Below are 18026 nucleotides of genomic sequence, written 5' to 3' on the forward strand. Positions count from 1 at the left end.
AGTTTATGCTCCTTGTACTTTGACTTATAGTCATCTAATATTGATATGTGTTTGCTGAAATAGATTGATATTTATTTATAAATTGGTGTGTATGACAATTTTAATGATGATTGTTTCTCATTTTAGTTTCTGAATGAAGATAAAAAACACCCTTCAGCCATTCTGTTCTTCACCAGGAGAAAGGAACTGAATGCAAGAAGTCCCCCTATTTGTTTTTTTTTTTTTTTTTTCAGAACAGATGATCTGTTCAACTCTTTCCATTAAAAGGTACTGTAGAATTTTCCCCAGGTTCCTACAAATTATATAGAAATAGAACTCATTTCTTGGAAAAAAAAATGAATCCCACAGCACTTCTTGTTAATAACTGTTCAGCTACAAAATTTTATTGGTATCTTTTTATGTTCCCTCTAGAGGATGTAATGCACAAAAGCATTGCCACGGAACATATAAAATTACAAAGGAAATTTATTGTAAAAAGTAGAATGTCTTCTAGACTGGGGTCAGTATTTATTTCATTCATAAACCCAAACTGTAGTATAATATATTCATTGTCATCAAGTTCATGTGTGTAGATTGCCATCCAACGTTATTGACTGATATAAGACAGATATTGAAAAGACAATTTAAATTTACTTTTCCAAACATAAACTGTTCCACAAAAGCACTGTAAAAACTCCTTCAAGGTTTTGGGTTGTGCTTGACATACGGTTAACTACATAATTTGGTTGTGTCATAATCCACTGTGTTTGGTAATTTGGCATTAAATGCCTGCAGAGCAGATTGAATTCTCACCACCTCACTAGTAGACAGCTTTAGTCTATGACGAAGCAAGCAAGAGAAAAGATCTAGACGGCGCTGACCAGGTGGGGAGAGTTTATTTACACGGTCTCTTATCTCTAGAAGCTGTAAAAGTGCCGAGTCCTGGGATCCCTGAGTGTAGGGGTAGTCCAGCTGCAAAATCAGGTCCCGGATAGCTTCAGGGTCAAAGTGCATGCTGTAGCCAAACACTTGGATGTTGTTGATTTTCATGTAGCCCAGGTTCCGGGATGGGTCAATAAACTCCAAAGGCTCATAGTAAATGCTCTCGTTGCTGTTGGGGCCATTCGCCTTGATGCGACTCCTCAGGTAGATGTGTACTGTCTCAAAAAATGTCTTCCATTTGTTTCCCAGAGTCAGTGTCCAATTATAGCACTGTAGTGGGAGGTCCAGCTTAGTCCGCTCCCAGTCTGGAAAGCTGCTTTCACTCACAGGCATAAACCAGCTCTCGGAATGGCTGCCTCCGAAGGGATTGATGTAAACTGCCAGCACTGGCTCCAACGTGCTATTTTTAGTTAAGCAAATCTGTAAAGAGAGACCCAAGATCATGTGGACCAGACTGGACTTGTACTTGTTACTCTTCAAGGTCAGGAGCATCCGCTTTCTCCATGAAGGATCAAACCAGCTATTGAGGCGCATGTCATTGCTGATGAAGATGGCATGAACTTCAATTCGTCGGTCGGTTTTCTGCAACAGGTATTTCATCTCTAGGTCTTGCAGGTCAGTCTCAAAGCCAATGTAGTGATCAGTTGACTCGGCGACTTCAGGCTTGCAGAGTCCTTGGCTCAGCATGTAGCCCGTGTTGCAGGTGCCGCAGCGGGTACGGTTGTCAGGTGCACAGGTCAGGCAGGCAGAGGCATCGCCCACGGTGCAGGGCAGAAAGGCTGTGCACACTACCTGGTCGTTGGGACAGGTGCAGGAGTGCGTCTCCTCAGAAAAGCTGCCCAGGAGGCCGTTCTCATTGCAGTAGAGAAAAGACTGGATGCGAGTGAGCCAGTACGTTGAGGTTCTAGAAATATAAAAAAAAAAAGCGAATCTAAATAAATACTTTGATTCTGTATGTGTGTGTGTGTGTGTGTGTGTGTGTGTGTGTGTGTACTTGTACTGCCATAATGTATATCCCATCTCTCTACTCCCTGCACTTTTTTCCAATATACAAACCGTAATAATATGAAATAAAGATCCATCACACACACACACACACACACACACACACACACACACACACACACACACATATGAAAAAAGAAAAATAATTGAAGTCAAACAATTTTCTTTTAATTATTCCTCACATCAAATCCATATTAGATTGTTTGAAACATGGTATAAAGTGTGGATGTTGGACAATGGATTCTATGAGAAGTCATTATGTCATAGGAGTAACATGCTCATTAAGGAGTTTATTCCATTGTCACTGAGAGTAAATTCCTCATAAAAGACCAGGTTTAACGTCCATGCTGCCTTTTGGCAACAGTATCACCAGCAGCTGCAGCAGCAATAATAACAACAGCAATCTCATTATTAGTTTGTCCATGGGTCTTGGATTCCTGGCTCCAGAACTGTGAGCCATTCAATTTATTTTCATTATTTACTAGATAGTCTCTTCCCTTTATCATCATCATCTTCTTCTTCTTCTTCTTCTTCTTCTTCTTCTTCTTCTTCTTCTTCTTCTTCTTCTCTCTCTCTCTCTCTCTCTCTCTCTCTCTCTCTCTCTCTCTCTCTCTCCCTCCCTCTCCTCTCTTACTTTCCTCTTTCCTTCCTCTATGCTCTACATGTGTATTTAGTTCTGTACGTGTCTCTCTAACATAATGTATATAAAATAAAATTCTTAGTCCATCAGAATTGAGGATCAAATTTTCTTCCATGCAACCAAAGCATGAGTCCTTAGTGCAAACTCATTTCTCACTGTAAACTCTAATCATGTTTGGAGACCATACGGAAAATAAAGGCTAAGGCTAAAGGCTGAAATGACAATAATAGGGAACTGTAGAAAGAATTGTTAGGACATTAAGAGAAAGCAATTATTTTCTTAGCTTTTACAGATTTTGACCCAGCATTTAGATGGTTCTTGTTTCCACAGAAGTAATGATGAAAGAGCATGTTCATTTTCTTGCTTTTCTGCTTGTGAAGTGAAAACTGACAGTTCGACATTCAGTCAAACCCTGCACCTGCTATGGAGAGGCAGCAAGGGGAGCTTTGCCTCACAGCCTCTTGTCCTCTCCCCTCATTAACCACCCTTTGACCACTTGGCTGTATTTCATGGGGAATTTTTCAACAAAAAAGAAATTCGATAATCTTTCTTTTCTTTACTCTCAGTGAAAGCAGCTGTCAAAATTGGGTAGTCAGCAAGTTTCAACATTGCCTAGTAGAGTTTTTACATGTACTCAAAAGTTCACATAGTTTATCCTCAAAAGAGTAAAATTTAGTTTTTGTTACATAAATTTTGGAACTTAAAAGTTTTGAATAAAATATCTTCAAAATTCCACAGTAGATTATGTTTTTCATATTTTTGACAAAATTTTAAGCAAATACAATAATACTGTCCTTTATTGATGCAAATTCACACATACACACATTCACACACAGATTTTGATGCATATTCACACATACACACATTCACACACTGATCATTGATGCACATTCACACATCCACACGTTCCCACACAGAGAACCTTGGCTCAGATAAACTAAGATTTACCAGACTAACAACTATGTAGTTTTCCCACCGTCTTGGTGGGAAACAGGATGGTCTGCTGCTTTTAATAAAGGGCCTGTCATTGGTCTTGACACTTACTTAAAAGCAGTTCATAGAATAAAGAGAGGATGAAATGATAGGAGAAAAGATTGGGGGGAAGGAATGGAAGATAAGAATCAGATCATAGGAAAGAAACTATGGATTGTGAAAAGCAGAAAGAGGCTTGGAAACAAACAGGAAAAAAGAAAAACAATCAAAGCAATCAGTACTTAAGTACATGAATAGTGTAAAGGAGATGGATTTCCTGCCCCATCAGGGAGAGAGTTTGCCTTGTAATCAAAATTTCCCTAAAATTTGAAGGATAGTATTACAAGGAGGAAAGTACCTTCACAAGTTAATCTCAAATCTATTTAGGCATAAAAATATTAGTTAAGACTCAGGGACTCTTGAATTATTGACAAATTATGCATTACTCTAACTTGGGAAGATAAATCTTTTGCTACAAGGCAAATACTAAAGCTTAGCTTAATAAAATTCTGCGTTGTTCCACCAGTATTAATATACTGTTTCATGAAAACCTCATACAGTGGGCCAGTTGCATTGCATCCACTAATAAATAATACTAAAAAAACTTATCAAGGTAATTTGTAAAGATTCAGCACAGTTTAATAATTGAAAAGTTCTAAGCTATACATTTTAATAACTTAATGGCATATGTCTATTAACCATCAACATGAAGATAAATTCATTTAATGAATAAAAATAATATTTTAAATTATTTTGTTTTTAAGATAATAAAAATACTATTTTAAAAAATGAATATTGAAGGTATTCAATATTATAGAAAGTAAAAATGCCTAACTAATGACTATAGGAAAAATAGCCATTTATTTACATACAAGACAACATTAAAGATACATACAATAATTTTGTATTTGTGATATAGTGGTTTGATTCTCAGGCAAAATGCAGGAAGTTTTCATAAGAACATTTTCTTAGGGATCAATTATCAACTTTGAATCCTACTTACCTCATATGGAAAAATAAGACTAAAATATGTCAGAAAGTTGTGTTAAGAATCAAAGTACATTGCATGTGAAGAGATATAGTATATATAGAATTAATAGGAAAGAAATGAAAAATCTTATTTCTGTGATCATCACTGCTGTTACTACCGCAAATTTAAAAAATGCCATTGTAGGTAGTTTCTTTATTATAGCTGAATTTCCCTCAGAAAATGAGCATTTCATTTCTCTTTAACAATTCATGTCTCCATGATTTATATTTCACAGTATGCCGACATTTAAATTTCATCACACTAGGCACTCTTTCATTCACTGAGACTTTACCTCAAAGTGCATGCTGTCTCCATGTGACGTTTCCAAAGCCCTCAAAAGTTTGTGCAATTCTGAGCAAATGTTGTAGATGCTAACAATTTTCACTTAGGTATTAGAACATGTGTTGATACAAAAACAATTACCTCCTCTCATGGTTAAATCCTCCCTGAGCACTAATAATCTTATTTCAAAGGTTCTTTCTTCCAGCCTTCTAATCCTTTATTGCTTTCCAAATCTGTGCAATGTGTATCTAAATTTTTAAACCTAAACAATGTAATTTCCGGGTCTCTTTGAAACTAAGGATTACTCTTTTGGGAAGGCCATTTCATTTTAGCTTTCATAGATTTGTCCTTCTTAGACCTTAATACCTTAAACTAAATATAAATTCTGGGAATTAAACACCCACAGCCATTTAAACAATCATAAGCTGATTGTTAGCTCAGTCACACAGAGACCCAGCCAGGAAATACTCTGTCACTCCTGCTTTCCTCAAGCCTCTGCTCTGGACATCACGGCCTTGTCACTGTCGCCCTGGGCTCAAGCTGACACTTGACACACAACGGTTTTGCTCTTGGAGATTATTTTACACTGTGAGAAAAGGAAATTTCATTTTCAAACAATCCTGTACTCAGCGAGTTTTACAGAGAGGATGGTGGGGGGAGATGGGAGTGAGGGAAGCAGGGACAGGGACAGACAGAGACAAAGAGACATGCAGAGATAGTGTTGAAGATGCTAGGATGACTCGAGGGCAACATTCATGGAGTCTTTCTCATATATACTGTATTTTATTTCATCTGTATTTTGGACCCAAAATTGAAAACATGAGAATTTTTTTTTAAATGAGGTTTTTAAATATAAAATTCTTTTTTAATACTAAATACTTTTCAGTATTAAATATAAGATACTTTTCAGAGTCATTAAGAAATTACAAATAGAAGATACTGACAGGCTGTAACTTGAGTGAATGAGAAGTTAAGCTACATGAAGAAATCGAAACATAACACAGTTTATTCAATACAGTACCCTCTAATCAAAGTTCTGGAGACAAAAATTAAACCTACTTATACTAGGCATGTTGCAAAAGGATTTTGTAAGTAGGCATGAGAGAATACCTGGAGTAATAAAAATCATAAATATTTGGATATGATTTAGGTTTCTGGTTATATCTATTTGTCTATAACAAGACCTTTGTATATCACTATGGATATTCTTTGAAATCAAAACAAAACTCTTGTTATCTAAACCTAAAGTTTCTGCAGAGGAGGAGAATGTAGATCAGTGGTAGAACACTTTGTTTACCACTTCTATTGACTGGATTAGAGCACTAACACACTTATAAAGTCTATGAAATATAAATTGTAAATGAATATTCAAATGAAAGCAATAAGAACTGTAATCATAATCAAGAAAACTAAGGGGGAAAACACCTTACCAGAAGTATAGGCATAATACGCAATTTTAACAACAAGAAAAAAATTGTGTTAATATATAGAAAAAGCCCCCAAAAATTAAAGTAATAAACATATAGAAATTGAATGTGACAACCTGGAAACACAACCAAGCATGTACTGTAGGACAAAGAGACATTTGAAAAGCAATGGGACAATCTATTCTTTTGTTTATTTGATATATGTTGTTTGACATGTGTTTACAGTTCTTTGCAAGATAAGAAAGAGGTAAACTGAATTATATTAGAATAAATATCATTTTGCTGTTCACCAGAAAATACCTTCTGAGCATTTCTCAGTACAATGAAAGTCTCACATTAGGTTAAAAATCTGTATATTAGTTGAACAAGAGTTCTCCCTAAGTTAGGGCAGGTGGCGCTGGATTATAATCATAGTTATTCTTAGGTAGAGGATCTGGAAATGAAGTTGAAGGTCATCCTGGCTGTAAAGTGAGTTAAATTCTAGCTCAGGTACTTAGATTTTTTTTTCACAAAGTAAATTCATAAATTTGTCTGAGGATATAGGTCGGTGGTAGATTATTTGCTTAACACACATTAATCCCTAGGTTCAATTGAGAGAACAAAAAACATAATAATAGGACTATGAACATAAACTGCATGAGATAATTTCTAATATGTCTGTTCTTATTTCCTATGGGCTTGAAAATTTAAAGGTAAGAAAAGGGGAATGGGTCATGTCAAATCACTACCATCTTTTGGTGCTGTATTATTGCTTAAGAATTCTTTGGAAAGAAAGTGAAATGTGAACCTTATGCACATTTTTGAACATGGAACAAATCTTTCAGTCCAGGAACTGGTAATTAAATAAGAGGCTGTATTTCTGGACAAGCAGACTTCTATCTTATCTTGATGCTGAATGCAAAGAAGAACAGAGACTCGGGCAAAGTTGTTCAAATAAATGCCTTCTAAAGAGATGTGGCTAGTATTTACTAAGTAGTAAGATAAAATAGACTCTGTGTGTGTGTGTGTGTGTGTATGTGTGTGTGTGTGTGTGTGTGTGTGTGTGTTAGATGATGATGATAGATAGATGATAGATAGATAGATAGATAGATAGATAGATAGATGATAAATAGATAGAAAGGTATATCGAGAGATATAGATAGAGATAGAGAGAAAAGGAGAAAGAGAGAGAAGGAGGAGGAGGAGGAGGAGGAGGAGAAGACAGAGACAGAGACACAGAGACACAGTAGTAAAATCTTCTACCTTGCAATTGCATGCAATGGTGTACTCAAGGCAGGAACCTGGAGTGAGAAGTTGATGCAGAGACCATGGGTGAAAGCTGCTTACTGACTTGTTCCTCACGGGTTGCTCATCCATCTTTCTCATAGTACCCAGGACAACCAGTCCAGGACTGGCAATACTAACAGTGAGCTGAACCTACTCATATCATCAATCAAGAAAATGCTCCCCAAGCTTCCTCTCAGGCCAATCTAGTACACTATTTTTTCAGCTGAGTTTCTCTCTTCTCAAATGAATCTGGCTTATTTCAAGTTGACACAAACCAAATTTGAGTAGGACTCACATTGACTTAAAAAAATAGAATCTCAGATTATTCTAAAGTAGAAGAAGAGATGTGGTGCTGGTATGATCGGTAGTGCTGGAACCCACCTGGCTGTGCATATTCTGTCATAAATTTACAGACAAAAGTTGAAGAGCTAGGGCTTCTTCCCAAGGACTGTCTTTAGTATTGGATGTTCCTTTCTTCATGTAGCTTCATTTAGTAAGCAATCCTAGGTAGCCTGAAGTAGTCTCCCTTTTCAATTTCCAAGTGCAGTATGTGTAGCTACACCTGTCCATCTGAGGTGTAACTATTTTGTTTCCAAAGTTAGAAAATAGGCCAGGCAGTGGTGGCACATGCCTTTTATCCCAACACTTGGGAGGCCAGCCTGGTCTATAGAGTGAGATCCAGGTCAGGCACCAAAACTACACAGAGAAACCCTGTCTTGAAAAACCAAAAAAAAAGTTAAATAATAGAAAACTATTCTCCTCTATCAAGAATTACCTTATGTATATAAAAGTTAGTGAATTTTAATTGGAATTCTTCCGACTTAATTTTCTTCACTTTGATTCTCATCAAGCATCAATTTTAAAGAACATAGATACTGAGGGCAAAGAACTCAGTGTACACTTCTCACTGTCATCACTTTTCACCAGCCCATGTCACTAAGAAGAAAGAGAGAGAGAGGGAGAGAGGGAGAGGGAAGGAGAGAGAGAGAGAGAGAGAGAGAGAGAGAGAGAGAGAGAGAGAGAGAGAGAGAGAAACTGATAGTACTTCCATTCAACTATTTTTTTAAATTGACAGTACTTCAATTTAACTAATTTTTAAAGGGGAATGGGCTGGAGGGGAGGCTGGAGGGGCAAGTGGATGGAAGACAGGAATCTGTGATTGGTATTTAAAATGAATAAAAAATTCCTAAAAAGCAATTAAAATGATTTTAGGTTCAAAAAAGTAAATATTCTTAGATTGACACAGAAGAGACTGATAAATACTACATTTTTCCAAAGAAATATGTCTTAAAGTTTCCTAAGTATATATACATATGTAAATGGAATTTAGTTACCATATAATGAGAAAAACAATGCCTCAGTTAGATAGCATGCTATCAAATAAAAACCCTAGTACAAGGAAAGAGCTACACCTTTTTTTGAGTTATTGGACAAAGGGCTCTCATGGACTCCCATAAACAATACAGGTTATTGTGAATGCTATTGGGTATATTTCACAACCTGACTGTAAGACCCTATTATTGACAACATAAGAGATGACATTGCACATGGAGAAATTAATTTAGTGTTCAATTATGTTTCACCCTTATTGACTAACATGCACAGTACCAGAAGGTATATATAGAATATATGCTGTTGGTGGAGAAAACTAATCATTGATCTCACTTAGATATAAATCTGTGAGCTGTCACTGTGCCATGGTTCTGAGGGTTTGTCTTGATGGATGATTGACAGGAATGGTAGTAGGGTGGGGCAGTCCATTGTGGGAGACACCATTCCCTGCTTTAGTGGACTATATAATAAAGTTAGCAGAGCATGAGCCAGTCAAAAACCTTCCACCCCCATTTCTACTTCTATTCCTGTCCTGATCTTCTTTTATGATGGATTGTGACCTGCAATTTAAATCAAATAAATTCTTTCCCCTCTGCTTGCTTTTATGTTCAGGATGTTTTATCACAGCAACAGAAAATAAACTATAGTAGGTCACTTAGCAGTTAATTTTGAATTGCAAAGACAAATAATATCCAAGCACAGAAAAAAAAAAAAAACAGAACATTTACCTTTTTCTAATGAACACCTCAATGTTTTCTGGACCGTTCTATTATAGAGTGTAATGAGAACATAGTTCACTGTATCCAAATTACACACCTAAACTTTTTCCTCCCTTGTGCCAAATTTAAAGCTAAACCATGTCTATCCTTATGGCTTTAGTGCTAATTTCTCTATTCATAACTTCCAAAATAGGCTTAGGCTAATTTCTAAAAAAAAAAAAAAAAAAAAAAAAAAAAAAAAAAACCATATACGAAATGGCCCTTTAAGGCATTTTCTTCAAATGAAGGCCTCATGAACACTATTAAATATAGGCTATATTGAATGCCTTATATCTACTCTGAACCCATAAAACTTGTTTCCTCATCCCTACTAGCTGCAATTAGTTCTAATACATTAGTCATTGTCATTTCAAAATCATAACACTCTCTAATAATTCTGTTTCATACTTTCATATATATTAGTGAAATTATTAAGGCCACTCCACGTAGTTAAAAGGGAGGTTTATTTTGTGGGGTCACTTTCAAGTGAAGGGATAGTTTACAGAGTCTGGAAAAGGTGTAGTGCATTCCTGTAGTGTTCTCTGGAGAACTCTGCTGGGTCTACCTCCAGCTTCCAGGGTCCAAGAACCAAGAGCGATGACACATCTGGATCTTGGGTCTTCAGGGTCCTCTTTCGGCCCCGCCTTGTAGGTGTGACAGTTACCAAAGCCTCAAGGGGGGTGGAACTTCCAGATCAAAGCTGGAATGGCTACACACTACACACTACACACACACACACACACACACACACACACACACACACACACACACATTCTCCACCTCTGTTGAAATGATCAATACAATCGGCAGTAAGTTGACCCATTGAAAATTATCAATTTTAAGCTTTTCAGAATCATCCAGTCTTACCATTCTGTCTACATAACAATTTTTCTGTTTGTGCCTTGATCGTGTCTCTTTCACTATTCAACCCCTATGCATCAACTGAGAAGGCTTTTTATTTATGATGATATAGTTATTTCCCTTTTAAAATTGTGACTAAATTGCAGGTATAGTGTCATGAAGTCTTTTCGGATAAGGTGGCACTTTATTTCTTCAGCCTGTTCTCTGGATCTTCTCTAATAACATTCAGTTCACTATTTCATGACCCTAAGAAGTCTGGTCAATATTTTCATATAAATTTTACTTTAGATGTATAAGAAGATATTCCACTTACATAAATCATAGTAATTTCTCATATGAGATGGAACTATCCATAATCCCTCTGGGACAATAATTGTAACCTCTCCCCAATACCCATATCCAATATAAGTAAAGTGCCTTCATTATTGTGACTTAAAAAATAGACTACTCCTCAAGAAAGCACAAGAAAGACCCTGAAGCAAGGATCACATTTTTCTCTTTTGTACTCACCATTGCTCTGCCCTAAGGTACCAACTTTTAGAGCAACGTGTGTGTGTGTGTGTGTGTGTGTGTGTGTGTGTGTGTAGCATTATTTGTTCTAATTACCTGCTCACCATGTATCTCCCTCTAAGAGGTAAAGATGTTCTTCAAAGTGAGATTTGTATCATGCTATAGTTAATAAAGAGTGAGTACAAATGATTTCTTGACAATTAACAGCACAATAGTGTGAAAATCAGTCTTTCAGATACCACACAAGAAAGTAAAATACTTTTCAAGCATTTCTTACAGTTTTACCAAGTAAAAGACATCTAGATTGAATACCCTTTTCATTAATTTAGACATTTTGAACAATGAATAACAAATAATAACTCTATACTACATGAATGGTAATGTGACATTCTAAGAAAATATTTGCAAAGTTTTCACTGAAGCTGTTGTGTGTTTCTTGGGTGATAGTGGACAGGAGCTTTGGAAAGAATGATAGAGTTGTTACTTCTAAGATATGAGTAGACAGATGTAAAAAATGATTTTAGAAAAATTATAGCATATCTTTTAATTCAGAAACTAGAAAAGAAAATGTAAACTCAGAATAATTGATAAAAATTAATACATAAAATGGTATGTCTGAGTAGGAGTGACAGACTCAGGATCAAAAAGAGAGTTAAGTTTAATACATAAATATTTGAGAATGCTATTTAGCATCATTCAAAGATAAATTTGCCCTTACATAGTAGTGACAGTGATTCCAGGTTCCTTACTAATTACTTGCAGTGAAAGCAAATGATTTCAGGTACAGAATATTATAATTGGGAAGGTAATAAAATAAAAAAAAATCTTGCTTTGATTCCATAATTTGTTTAGAATTCTTTTTTTCAATTTTATTTTATTTTACAATACAATTCAGTTCTACATATCAGCCATGGATTCCCTTGTTCTCCTCCCTCCCGCCCCTCTCCCTCCCCCCAACCCCCCCCCATTCCCCCCATTCCTACCTCCTCCAGGGCAAAGCCTCCCCCAGCCCAGGACTGAGATCAACCTGGTAGACTCAGTCCAGGCAGGTCCAGTCCCCTCCTCCCAGGGCGAGCCAAGCAACCCTGCATAAGTCTCAGGTTTCAAACAGCCAACTCATGCAATTAGCACAGGACCCTGTCCCACTGCCTGGATGCCTCCCAAACAGATCAAGCCAATCAACTGTCTCACCCATTCAGAGGGCCTGATCTAGTTGGGGGCCCCTCAGCCATTGGTTCATAGTTCATGTGTTTCCATTCGTTTGGCTATTTGTCCCTGTGCTTTATCCAACCTTGGTTTCAACAATTCTTGCTCATATAAACCCTCCTCTTTCTCGCTAATTAGACTCCCAGAGCTCCACCCGGGGCCTAGCCATGGATCTCTGCATCCAGATCCCTCAGTTGTTGGATGGGGTTTCTAGCACGACAATTAGGGTGTTTGGCCATCCCATCACCAGAGTAAGTCAGTCCCGGCTATCTCTCGACCATTGCCAGCAGTCTATTGTGAGGGTAGCTTTGTGGATTTCTGTGGGCCTCTCTAGCACTTTGCTTCTTCCTATTCTCATGTGGTCTTCATTTACCATGGTCGCCTATTCCTTGTTCTCCCTCTCTGTTCTTGATCCAACTGGGATCTCCTGCTCCCCCAAGCTCTCTTTCCCTCGACTCTTGCCCTTCATTACCCCCACTCATGTCCAGGCTGTTCATGTAGATCTCAGCCATTTCTCCTTCATTGGGCAATGCCCGTGTCTTTCTTGGGGTCCTGTTTTCCAGGTAGCCTCCCTGGTGATGTGAGTAGCAGTCCAGTCATCCTTGTTCCACATCTAGTATCCTCCTATGAATGAGTACATACCATGTTTGTCTTTCTGAGTCTGGGTTACCTCACTCAGGATGATTTTTTCTAGATCCATCCATTTGCCTGCAAACCTCATGATGTCATTGTTTTTCTATGCTGAGTAGTATTCCATTGTGTATATGTACCACGTTTTATTCATCCATTCTTCAGTTGAAGAGCATCTAGGTTGTTTCCAGGTTTTGGCTATTACAAACAATGATGATATGAACATAGCTGAGCAACTGCTCTTGTGGTATGATTGAGCATTCCTTGGGTATATGCCCAATAGTGGTGTAGCTGGATCTTGGGGGAGATTGACTCCCAATTTTCTAAGAAAGCACCATATTGATTTCCAAAGTGGTTGTACAAGCTTGCATCCCCACCAGCAGTGGAGGAGAGTTCCCCTAGCTCCACATCCTCTCCAGCATATTCTTATGACAATAATTCGGTTTCTCATCTACCTGGTACAAATCTGACTTAAAATATACAATTATTAAAAATCATGTGATATTGATTATAAATTATTGTAAATTATATACTGATTATCTTAAAATATCTTTAATGCAGATAAAGATATTATTGGTCTATATTTATTAGAAACTAGCAAAGTGAAAAATATATAAAAACAACTTCCACATTCTTATCTAAAAGATGTCTCTGAAATTATATCATCAATGCCATGTTTTTAATAAATTCTGTTATTGTGCTTGAGATGACATCTAGAGGGTTAATTGCATTCATGTATGTTTCAGCTGGTAAAAACTACAAAAAGTGAAGCAATTTTAACTTACATCTTTTAAAAGTTTGTTCACAATATTCTAATGTCACAAGCTGTAAACTCATCCTGTTCCATATGACCTTTCTAGTCAACAAAAGACAACAAATAGATATTTTCTGTTGATTTCTTTCTAGAAATTTAATATTGCATTTTAATAAATAAAATCAATGTGTACCAAATTACTGATTGTAAGAAGACAGAAGTCCAGTGTGTCTAATATTCTTTGGTCTCATTTCTTAGCTGAGATAAGAAAGTGATGAATTAGTTTAAATGATCAACCCACATCTATTCATAAAACAAATGGAAGAGCCAATACTTTAAACTTTGGGCTCTCAGACTGACTTACACAATATGGAACATCTCTTTCACTGCAGTGATAAGACTTTCCATTAACAAAATATCATCTTGTTGGTAAAAAGAATGAGTCTTTCTGGATGCTATCAGTAGTGACACAAATCAAACAGGAATTCAAAATGACTCTTCTCTTTTACTTGGAGGGTAAACCATGAAATTATAGATGGAAGCCCCTTATCAACTGTCAGAAAGATAGACAGAAATTTCTGTCACTTCAAGAGCTTAATCTGTTCTGCTGTCAGAATGAAAATCCGTGTTTATCCATATTCCTTTTAGCCTTGCCTTCATTTAACAGTTCCACAGTAAATGTACTTACAAATTGTTTGAAAATAAGTTATTTCTTATTTTAAAGTTTTTTAATCCTTTCCTATTAATTTATTGTTTATCTTTTGATAAAAAGTCTCTTTTGAGAATGGAAGGAATAGTATACCATATACAAATCATTGCTTAGACTCCTATGAAAAAATATGTGAAATAAACAAATAACAGTTTAGGTTCTTGAACACCTCATAAATTGCAGTCCCTGGGCTACCTAGGTCATTCCATACATAGAACCTCATATGTACACAGGTCTGAAGCACCTTCTTCCCAGTTTCCAGAGCCATGTAAGCAGTCCTCCAAGGCTATCTAAAGCTATGATAAAGCATATTTCTCTGTATGTTTGTGCAGGTTTGCACCATGCAGTGCTTAGCACAGACTGCCGATTGATGTCTTTTCCTCCTATGAAAAGATGGAGAAAATACTGTATGCTGTCATAGTGGATAGTTCTGAGGTTTGCTCGTGGTTAGCTATGCTCTAAGTTCAGTTAGCTCTGTTGTAAGAAATGAGGTTGAAGGTAATATATTTGGATACCCAATGTCCTCTACTGGCTTCCAAATACACATAAGCACTTACACTTGCACATAAACATATATATATATATATATATATATATATATATATATATATATATATCACATACACAAACAGCAACTCCTGCTCCCAACAAATGCATACATGAAACATTTTGTGACCAAACACAAGGGAGAAGTTTGGGTTTTATGATAAATGTATTCTTATATAAGTGATATACATTATTCTAACTTCCTATTTTTATTATAAAGCTCACATATATGGTGTGTGTGTGTGTGTGTGTGTGTGTGTGTGTGTGTGTGTGTGTGTGTGTATAGTGTGTAGCTGTGTGATTTGTGCGTGGTGTGTTTTTGTTTGTGGTGTGTGTAATTATTGTATACAACATATCAGGTCGTTAACATCACAGTTGCTCTATGTTTTTGCTTGTTATCACATGAAATGCAGAGAAGTAGAATAGAACACAGCCATGCAATAATGATTCACGCATGGGTTTTCTTCCCAATCATATGCAAACACACTAGCAATAGCTTATTGTTAAGGCTAACAAAACCTTAATTTGTTCAGCATAATGTACTATATAAAAATAAGCTACTATTCCAGTTTCTTTTAAACTTAGAGATGCTTATGAGATTCTAGTCTGATGCAAACTAAAAATCTAAATGAGAGAATCTGGCGTTGTTGCATTTCCTGAAAGAAATCAACAGAATTGGTCCCTTTGTTTTCTGATATATACTCTAATAATGCATATGCTACCTCAGGCATAAGGAAATATTTTGTGAATTCAAGACAGAAAATGGGTAAGGGGGCTGAAGGGAGAATAAACAATACATAAATTATACTTTCAGAAAGTTATGCCATTTAGGCTGATAGTGGCCCCTATAAGAACTGTAGAATAACCACACCCTCCCCAGTAACAGGCATCATAAACTCCTCTCTATTGTTGGTCATGCTGTGGTAAGTGATTCCCAGAACAATAGAGACTATTGACACAGACCATGGCTGTCTCTCAGGAGCTGAAAGTAAGTACCTATTGCTGAAAACACCACATACTTAAGGCACAGGACTTGGATGATTCCATCTAAATCTAACTTGAAAGTTGAATCCTGTGCTCTAGTTTCCACAGTTCCAGAAAATACAATGCCAGCTGTCAAGGGAGAGAAGCAAGTAAACAGTCTTACCAAAGGCAACACCCATGAACCCCAACACTGATGAGCATGGCAAGATAACCATATAGATACAAGAAGTGGTGCTCACATTTTGGTAACAAACGGCCATCTAAGTGGATTTAAAGCTCACTCAACAAGAGGGAAAACATTCCTGGTACTAGAAATCTAGTCAACTTTCTTTGCCAGTGATATCATGGGCCTTAGAAATGAATCTATTACTGTTAATTTTCTAGAACAGCATAGTTTTAAACTACATAGTAAAGCTTGTCCTTATGCCCTTAGATGACTGTAGCTATGGCCCCTTCTCAAGGAAGGTTCTCTTACAGCAAATGGAGATCACCACAGAAAAACACACCTGAACACAGTAAAGAGATCAATGGATCCAGGGAACACAATCCCCAGTGGTCAGGGCTGCATCACAGCTCTGCATCTATGGCTCAGGGGAGAAAACAAAAGCGGTATAAGACAGAGTATAAAAGCAAGGATACCTGGAAGTCTGTAATGAAATAATCTTCTTAATTGAATTAACTGGACTGGAACAATGACAACAGGAACAGGTTTGCTAACATGGAAGGAGGAAAGTTTCACAGGGTTCAAGACCTAGACAAAAAACTACAGGCAGCTAAAGATAGCTATGAACAGGAGAAGTTCTCTGTCCCAGGGATGAACTCCCTTATTGGTTATCCAAACCCAATGATAGTTAGCATCCTCTTAGATGGAAAAAAACTCAAAGCAATCTCATTAACCACAAAGCTACATAGACACAAACAACAGAAACAGACTCATCCTGTTATATTTACATATTTGTGCTCAAATAAACATTATAAATGTGTGTGTATGTGTGAATAATAATCAAAGAATAAAATAGAAAAAAGGGCAATTAATTCCAAAGGGAAGCATGGGAGGGATTGGAGGTAGTGTCCTAATTCCACATTTATTCAAAATATAGGGGTAAATTGCATTATTATTATTATTATTTGATAAATTAAAACTTAGATACTTTCTATACATAAGGGGTGGGACACATGTTCTAGAAGTGATTCCACTTGAAGAGATTTGTGTATTAAGTATAAGTAAAATAAAATAAACAAACAAACAAAAAATTTTGCAGAGAAACTTGTTTTAGCAACTTTAAAATAAAACATAAACACAAAATTCTTGGAACTCATCTTTTAAAAACATAAAGGAAGATTAAAATAAGGAATAGAAAATACATCCAATTATCTCTAGAGATATGTGAGTATATTTTATTGAACAGAGTGAAATATTTAACAAAACAATGTTCTTGGTCATTTAAAACTTCGGAAAGAATCAGGAATTCCAAATGTTATTAGTTTTACCTGAAAGTTTTTCCATGATCAGTAGTTCTTGAGTTAAAGCCTGAAAGTATGTAAATCTATGTTTTTTATTATTTGTTTTCTATTTGTTTTAAATTTAGCATGATAACTTTTGGCTTTTGCTAAATGTATTAGTGGAATGCCATTATTCTTGATACAATGGCACATTAGTGCTGAAATGTGTATTTAGATTCATAAGAACATATTCTAATATTAGATAAAATGATAATAACAAGATTTTGAATGAGATGATATAGAAATCATTCACTATTATGATATATCATAGTATTGTGACTTTTATCTACATAATGAGCAGGATTATATTTCTGTATATTTCTAGGTGATTTTTGTTTTGTAATAAAAACTTTAGAAAAATCTACTTAGAGTTTTGAGTTATGAGAGATGAATGAGAAAAGCAAATAAGTGTATAGTTAATAATTTAATCCCACAACATTTTTTCTACCTTGCGGGAATTGAAGTTGGAGTCTTCCTAACAGTATTTGGATCCTTAAAAGAAATGCATTTCTTATCATTTTAGTTTATCCCCACATATATCACTGCTGTAAATGATCTGAAGTACACTCTCTTCCCAGTTCTCTAAATTGAAAGAAACATGTCACCATATATCAATTCTTTAAGTTGTTTTGGTCAGAATTGTGCTGAAGCATTATATTTCCCAAGAAAGAATCAAGGATTAAATCAAAC

General features: G+C 36.1%; 1 protein-coding gene across 3 annotated transcripts in view; it reads right to left on the reverse strand.

The window, feature by feature from the left end:
• Positions 1-361: 361 nt before the first annotated feature.
• Brinp3 (BMP/retinoic acid inducible neural specific 3) overlaps positions 362-18026 on the reverse strand; it is a 372112-nt gene continuing 354447 nt past the window's right edge. For all 3 annotated transcript variants that reach the window (XM_028874720.2, XM_028874721.2, XM_028874722.2), the window contains exon 8: positions 362-1825. In XM_028874720.2, the coding sequence (XP_028730553.1) occupies positions 709-1825 (1117 nt within the window). In that variant the 3' untranslated portion in view covers positions 362-708. The remainder of the gene's footprint in view (positions 1826-18026) is intronic.

Source organism: Peromyscus leucopus, chromosome 15 (assembly GCF_004664715.2).
Source record: "Peromyscus leucopus breed LL Stock chromosome 15, UCI_PerLeu_2.1, whole genome shotgun sequence".
Classification (NCBI taxonomy): domain Eukaryota; kingdom Metazoa; phylum Chordata; class Mammalia; order Rodentia; family Cricetidae; genus Peromyscus; species Peromyscus leucopus.